General features: G+C 39.6%; 1 gene segment (V, D, J or C); it reads left to right on the forward strand.

Annotated features, from left to right (window-relative positions):
- Positions 1-2,561: 2,561 nt before the first annotated feature.
- Positions 2,562-3,132, forward strand: LOC128474627 (immunoglobulin kappa variable 3-20-like). The segment is given in 2 exon segments: positions 2,562-2,616; positions 2,759-3,132. Coding segments are annotated over 2 exon segments (429 nt in total).
- The last annotated feature ends 5,614 nt before the right edge of the window (positions 3,133-8,746 follow it).

Raw genomic sequence — 8,746 nt, forward strand, 5'->3', positions numbered from 1 at the left:
GGCATAAGTCTTTTCTGGAGGCAGAGTGCCCCATGATATGCCTTTTAACCCCCTTCATGCCACTCTGCCTCCAGAAATGCCTTATACCCCCCTATATGCCACTCTGTCCCATGATATGCCTTTTAACCCCCTATATGGCAGAGTGGAATATAGGGGGTTAGAAGGCATATCATGGGACAGAGTGGCATATAGGGGGTATAAGGCATTTCTGGAGGCAGAGTGGCATATAGGGGGTTAGAAGGCATATCAGGGGGCAGAGTGGCAAGCCTGGGGGCAGAGGTGCATAACTCGGGGGTAGGTTGTCAAATGAAAGGAAATAAAAACCAAACATGTCTCAATCATAGCTTTTATTAAATATGGAAAAAAATAGTCTACATGAATTAATAAAGAAATAAAAGTTTCTTACCAGAATATCGTGAAGAATAATGTGATCAGTGTTTTGTTCCACTGAATAAAATGGAACTCTTTCATCTAAAAATCTTCGCAGTAGTAAATGTTTTGATCCCATTATGTGTAATGTATTTCATTTATTAGGGCCTTTTAACACTTTTGCTTTCTGGCATTTTAATACAAATAATGAGATAAAAAGAATGGCACATAGTGTGACTCGGGTGTGTATAACGGGTGCGCGTGGGTATAAGAGCTTCACCGTGAGATAAACTATATGGGGCTGGTCTCCAAATTTTTCCAGGGCTGCTTTTCAGTCCCAGTCCGGCCCTGCTTGTAGTGGAAATAAATTATTATACATTTTGATTTTTTTTTTTACATGTACGTTTAGAAAATTAAAAACATGAAACTGAAATTGATAACGTGGTTTTTTTTTTATTATTTCTCTTTATCTCTTATAACAACTGTCACTGATGGGGGGGGTCATCAAGTGGTTGTCAAAATGATCAGGTCATTCCTATTGGTCAGGAATGATCTGATCATCATCAGCCTACTCTTGATTGGCTCTGCAGCAGTTTGACTTCCAAGTCATTGCTGATGAAGATTCCCCCCCCCACATTTTTTAACGCTTTTATTGCTGGTGCTCCATACGGACACAGAATTGACTGCGATTAATCCCTGCTGTTAATGCTGCAGAATCAGCAAATGGAGAATAGAGTGATCATGCAGTAGGGGAGGGTCAGGGTCGGTCACCACACTTGTGTAGGGGCACAAGAAAGTTAATTATTTGTCCTTGAAGATGCCTTTGCCATCTAGGATACAGTAGGGGGAAACCAGCAATTATGGGGTAAGCCTAAATGATTGCTCCCCCAGGTTGACACTCAGGAATATTTTTTAACCTATGACACCTCAGGTCGTTAATTATCTACGGACATCTTTTCATGATGTACCTGGTGCATCATTGGTCGTGAAGGGGTTAAACTGCATGTTTCAGATGATGCCATTTGTGCTTTCATTCAACTCACAGGCCCTTGCCTGAAACAGTTACAGTTGCGGCACAGATATCCCCTCACAAACATGCTTATTAGAGAGCATGTAAGTTATTTTGCAAATGTCACAACACAATTCAATAGAGACATAAAATCTGAAGGGAATAAGAGCCATTCACCTATCTAGTCTGCCCCTTTCCTCATACTTCTTGGTCTCTTCTTAGATTCAGGATAGCAATATGTCTACCTAATATGAATTTAACCTCTGCCTCTTCTACTTATCTAACACGCTACCCAGTAAAAAATCCTTACATTACATTTAAGCCTCTGACTTTCTAGTTCTAGATTATAACCCTCTTATCCTGCAAACCATTCAGCATTTCAGTTGCCCTTCTCTGCACCCTCTCTAGAGTGTCAATAAATGGGAAGAAAATACAAATTTGTTACCTTACACATATCGAAGCCCCCTTCCCTCATATGTCAAAATAAAATGTGTAAAAAACAATCAATAATTAATATTGAACTTTTTTATTATTTTGAATTTAAAAAATGAAGCTGTGGACTACATGACCTACAGCCCAAATGAGCATCCTCACATCTGTAACTGAGAAATGCATCTGCACCAGAGGTAAAAAGGGGTAAATACATTTGAAGCCTAGATCATGTTTCGTTAAAAAAAAGGCATTCTTTATAGCAAGAAAAATGGGCAGACTAGATGGGCCAAACAGTTTTTATCTGCTATCAAATTCTATGTGTCTACCCTGTGATACGGTGTTTACTGCCCCCTACAGGGGTCTGAGGGTAATTTTAATTTGTCGTTCTATGTACAACCCTGTATGTTAGATAAATGCACCAAGGGGTCAGGGCTTTTCAATAAAGAAAAATGTTTTAATTTCAGGTGAAAAATGGGAAAAGGTAAGTTTGATAAACTATTCTAGATTTAAACTAAACTACAAGCATCATTTCCCAGTATTCTAAAAAACAACTGAATGGAAAATGTCACGTCTCTTACATCTCTCGCTCGCTGCGCTGGGAAGAGTTTGTCACAGAGAAGGGATCGGTGACGCAGAACAATGTCATTTGCATGTCCCCTGTATTTACATATTTCAGTATCTCAGCTGTCACTGTATATAAGGTTCCTTGTACAGGAGAAATCTTATACCCTGTATATGATAATCCACAGACATGAAGATGGTCACTCCGAGCTTTCTCCTGTGGGGGCTTCTGCTTTATATTCAGGGTAAGGAGGTATTACTTATTACAGGATTGTATATAAAATAATCTCAAAAATACTTTGTTTCCTTAAAAATATAAATAAACGTTATTATATTTGAGCTCATTGCTAGAGATCAAGAGATATTATTATTTCTTACAACCCTCAGGCTCCTGTGGACAGATTGTGATGACTCAGACTCCAGACTCTGTCTCTGTGTCACCAGGAGAACGCGTCACCATGACATGTAAAGCCAGTTCTGTTGTTAGCAGCGACCGGTTGAACTGGTACCAACAGAAACCAGGACAACCCCCAAAGCTCCTGATCTATTATACCAGCAGCAGAAACACCGGGACCCCAGAGCGGTTCAGCGGCAGCGGGTACGGAACTGATTTCACTTTAACCATCAGCAGAGCGCAAGCAGAAGATGCAGCAGATTATTACTGTCAGCAGAGTGACAGCTTCCCTCTCACAGTGATACAGAGCCGTACAAAAACCTTCCTCTTCCATCTCTATTATATCATACAGAATAGAAACCGCTGATAAAAATATTCTAAAGCTCAGCACAGCTGTTTAGCCCCGAATCACTAACACAGAATGTATATGCAAAGTCTGCAGTACTGTTACACAGCTTTTCCAAATCACAAAGCTACAGATAAATCAACGTTAAACAAAACAGTGCAAATAAGCACAAAAAAATAATTTATAGAATATTGTGAAGTCACTATAAGTTTGTCCCTCACACTAATAAAAGTGAGTGCTGTCTACTAAAGGTCAAACTCCACAAGTTGGCCCAAATTGAAGTGAATAAAAAAGGAAAATATATAAAAAAAAATGAAATATGATGCTTCCCAGGATTATCAATGTAACTATAACTCTGAAGAGAAAAGCTGTTAATCCTGAATCTCTGGAATCTAATCACCATACCTGGGAACTTGTGGGTTCCGGCTACTCGGAGCCTACCCTTCCGGGACGAGGACAGCACCAGGCGGTTCTGCTGATGTCGGTGGGCGGTGCCACTGAAGTCTGGGGTGTTTCCGTTGACGTTGGGGCCAAATATTTTTTAGTTGTGCGTATTTATAATGATAGTTATAAGGGATGTATATTGAAGTTGAAGCATATATGGATGCAAGGTATGTGACAGCTTGCAAGGCAGTGTGGAGACTTTTTTTTAATGTAACTAGATCTTATGTCATTATAAGACTGGCTTTAACTCTGAAAATATGCCTTTTGGGCATTAAACTAAATATATGCTGAACCCATTAACAACATGACCAAATAACCACAATCATGGACTCATAATGTAACACATAATAGATCATATAAAATTTAGTTCTGATTGACACCAAAGCAATAAACACATTTAGTGTTAAATCACATAAAAGAACAGCACGAAACAAATTAAAAACCCTAATTAAAAGGACTTTGACATAAAAAGGAGTCTGTTTCCTTCATTTATGTTCCTCTCCTCTTATATTATATGTATAGTTCATAACATAATTAGGTTCTCAGGAATAGATTCCTTGATAGCTATTGACCGCTGCAGACCAAGAACACCCCACAAGTTGTCTAGCCATCAACTTTGAGGATGAAATGCTCACTCGCTGCCTAATATATCCCACCCGCTGACAGATGCCATGATAACAAGCGGTCAGAATGTTATGGCCGATCATTGTATAGTCCAATGGTAAACCTCAGCTGTTGGGGACTATAACAACGAGCTACAATATTAACCCTCCCAGTAAAATTGTACACAGACAGTATATACAAAAAATATAAATGCTGAAGGCGACATACCAAGTTATTTTGGACAATACTATGCATCCAACTTTGTGGGAACAGTTTGGGGAAGACCCTTTTCTATTCCAGCATGATAAATACATGGTTGGATGAGCTAGAGGTGGAAGAATTTGACCGGCCGCACAGAGCCCTGACCTTAATCCCATTTTACACCTTTGGGATGAACTGGAACGGAAATTGTGAGCCGGGCATCTCGTCCAACATCAGCGCCTGACCTCACAGATGCTCTACTGGATGAATGGGCACAGAAACTCTCCAAAATCTTGTGGAAAGTCTTCCCAGAAGAGTGGAAGCTGTTATAGCTGCAAAGGAGGGACCAACTATTTAAAATGCAATGTCATCAAAGTCCCTGTTGGTGTGATGGTCAGGTGCATACTCACAAACTTTATTTTGGTAGCAGCAAAGTTTGTCATATTTATGAAATGGAGAACAGCAACCAAACCGCTTATAACTGAGATGATTAATTCCATCAGGGACATAGAAGAAATGTTACAAAGAAGCTCCAACACATTGGCACATATGAGAAAGCCTGCAGTAGGTGTGAAAACCTTTTACTATAACATAGGAAAAGAAGAGAGAATTGTGAAGAAATAATGACAAAACTGGAGAAAATAAAGACCATCTGTGTACTAGAGAGAGTTCTAGAATATATATTGTGTTTCCTATGTGGGTTGTTTACGTGTATGTGGGAAGTAGATTGTTTAACTTGATAAATCACGGGAAAAAGTATGTAAACTCATGGCAACATTTGTAATGTGCATCCCTTGTAGTGGAAAAAAATTATTATACATTTTGATTTTTTTTTTACATGTATGTTTAGAAAATTAAAAACATGAAACTGAAATTGATAACGTGTTTTTTTTTAATATTTCTTTTCATCTCTTATAAAAACTGTCACTGATGGGGGGGTCATCAAGTGGTTGTCAAAATGATCAGGTCATTCCTATTGGTCAGGAATGATCTAATCATCATCAGCCTACTCTTGATTGGCTCTGCAGCAGTTTGACTTCCAAGTCATTGCTGCTGAAGATCTCCCCCCCCCCATTTTTTAACGCTTTTAATGCTGGTGCTCCATACGGACACAGAATTGACTGCGATTATTCCCTGGTGTTAATGCTGCAGAATCAGCGAATGGAGAATAGAGTGATCATGCAGAAAGGGAGGGTCAGGGTCGGTCACCACACTTGTGTGGGGAGACAAGAACGTTAATTATTTTTCCATGGAACTGCCTTCTGCATCTGGGATGTGATGGGGGAAACTTAAATGATTGCTCCCCCAGGTTGGGGGGCTCTGTCTCTGTTACTAGTCTGCCTGGAACTCCTGTGCCCTCCCGATTAACAAACGGAAATATTTTTTAACCTATGACACACCAGGTCACTAGTTCTTTACGGACATCTTTTCATTATGTACCTGGTGCATCATGGGTCGTGAAGGGATTAAACTACATTTTATGTTTCAGATGAGGCCATTTGTGCTTTCATTCAACTCGCAGGCCCTTGCCTGAAACAGTTACAGTTGCGGCACAGATATGCCCTCACAAACATGCAAGTGTTACAACACAATTCATTGGAAACGTAAACTTTGAAGCGAATAAGAACTATTCGCCTATCTAGTCTGCCCCTTTCCTCATACTTCTTGGATTCTTCTTAGATTGAGGATAGCAATATGTCTACCTAATATGTATTTAACCTCTGCCTCTTCTGCTGGACGTTTATTCCACTTATCTACCACCATACTCGGTAAAAAATCCTTACATCACATCTAAGCCTCTGACTTTCTAGTTCTACATTATGACATCTTATTGCATACTTTGTTAACTCACTTTAACTATTTGTCTGTCATATCTGATACATAGGAAAATATAAGTTTGATGCCGCATTTATGAAGACAGAAAATAAAAAAACCAACATATTGGAAAATCAGCCACGCAGAACAATGTCATTTGCATGTCCTCTGTATTTACATATTTCAGTATCTCAGCTGTCACTGTATATAAGGTTCCTTGTACCGGAGAAATCTTATACCCTGTATATGATAATCCACAGACATAAAGATGGTCACTCAGAGCTTTCTCCTGTGGGGGCTTCTGCTTTATATTCAGGGTAAGTAGGTATACTTATTACAGGATTGTATATAAAATAATATATATTTTTAAAAATATAAATACATGTTATTATATTTGAGCTCATTGCTAGAGATCAAGAAATATTATTTTTCTAACCCCCAGGATCCTGTGGACAGATTGTGATGACTCAGACTCCAGACTCTGTCTCTGTGTCACCAGGAGAACGCGTCACCATGACATGTATAGCCAGTAGTAATGTATACAGCTATGTAGCCTGGTACCAACAGAAACCAGGACAACCCCCAAAGCTCCTGATCTATTATGCCAGCAGCAGATTCACCGGGACCCCAGAGCGGTTCAGCGGCAGCGGTTTTGGAACCGATTTCACTTTAACCATCAGCGGAGCGCAAGCAGAAGATGCAGCAGATTATTACTGTCAGCAGGGTTACACCCCTCTCACAGTGATACAGAGCCGCACAAAAACCTTCCTCTTCCATCTCTATTATATCATACAGAATAGAAACATAAAAATATTCTAAAGCTCAGCGCAGGTGTTTAGCCCCGAATCACTAACACAGAATGTATATGCAAAGTCTGCAGTACTGCTACACAGCTTTTCCAAATCACAAAGCTACTTTTCTTTGAAACATTTTTTCTAAAAATAACTAACAGATAATCAACGTTAAACAAAACAGGTGCAAAACAGCGCAAATTTTTTTTTATAGAATATTGTGAAGTCACTATAAGTGTATCCCTCACATTAATAAAAGTGAGTGCTGTCTACTGAAGGTCAAACTCGACAAGTTGGCCCAAATAGATGTGAATAAAAAAAAAATAAGTGGCGCACATAAAAAAAAAAAAAAAAATTAAATATGATGCTTCCCAGGATTATAAAATGTAACTATAAATCTGAAGAGAAAAGCTGAGAATCCTGAATCTCTGGAATCTAATCACCATACCTGGGAACTTCTGGGTTCTGGCTACCCGGGCCTACCCTTGAGGGACGAGGACAGCACCGCCCACTAATATCAGTGAGCGTTCCCACCAAAGTCTGGGGCATTTACGTTGATGTTGGGGGCATATATTTTTTTAGTTGTGCATATTTATAATGATTAACCCATTAACACCATGACCAAATAAACCCAATCGCAGACTCATAACACATAACAGATCATATAAAATTTGGTTCTGATTGCCACCAAACTGTAAATACATATAGTGTTAAACACAAAAAAAGCAGCACCAAACAAATTACCGTATTTGCTCGAATGCTCTAAAAATTTTCCCTCGTATATTCAAGGTCGTCTTATAAGCGGACCTCAAATTGAGGTCTGACTTTAGGACTAAGATGCAGATCCCCCTCCTCTCTGGTAACCTCTGCTGGTGCCGACACTTCCGCCGGGGCTTCTATGACGGAGTGCTGGCGTGACATGACCCGTGCTCCATCATAGAAGCCCCAGTGGAAGTGCCGGCAGAAACGGAGGTGGTAAGTCTGGGGGGCAGGGTGGCATCAGGGAGGGAGAGTGGTATATAGGGGGATATAAGGCTTATCTGGTGGCACAGTGACATATAGGGGGTATAAGGCTTATCTGGGAGGCAGAGTGGCATATAAGGGGGTATAAGGCATATCTGGGGGGCACAATGGCATATAGGGGGCATACGGCTTATCTGGGAGGCAGCGTTGCATATCTGAGGGGCAGAGTGGCATATAAGGAGATATAAGGCTTATTTGGGGGCCAGAGTGGTAAGCCTGGGAGCAGATGTGCATAACTGGGGGGCAGGTTGGCAAAGAAAATAAAAAATGCATTTTTCTCAGTCATAGTTTTTATTAAATATGAAAAATAGTTTACATTTGAAATAATATTTACTAGTAAAGCTTTTTCTTTTTTTCTAAATTAATATTAACATTTTGGGGGGTCGTCTTATCAAATCCGGTAAAAGATGTAATTAAAAAAAGGTTTTCTTCATTTCTGTTCCTCTGCCTTTCTTATATTATATGTATAGTTCATAACATAATTGGGTCCTCAGATGTAAAAATAAGGAAAAATATACATAGAAAATATTTTTCATGCACCAAATATCATTAAGAAACTAAAAATGTTATGCTGGAGTCTTCTGCTTTCTTAAATCTACCTCTACAACCTGCATGTGACCTCAGTGCTTGTAGCATCGTGATATGAGCCACTGTTCAAGCTCAAGATCCTCCAAGAGCAGCAGATCGCTTCATTCTAACAGGTTTCACCAAACGAATGGCTTTTTAAGGGCAAGAATGGCATGCCTATCATAGTCCAC

The sequence above is a fragment of the Spea bombifrons genome, chromosome 1 (genome assembly GCF_027358695.1).
Source record: "Spea bombifrons isolate aSpeBom1 chromosome 1, aSpeBom1.2.pri, whole genome shotgun sequence".
Classification (NCBI taxonomy): domain Eukaryota; kingdom Metazoa; phylum Chordata; class Amphibia; order Anura; family Pelobatidae; genus Spea; species Spea bombifrons.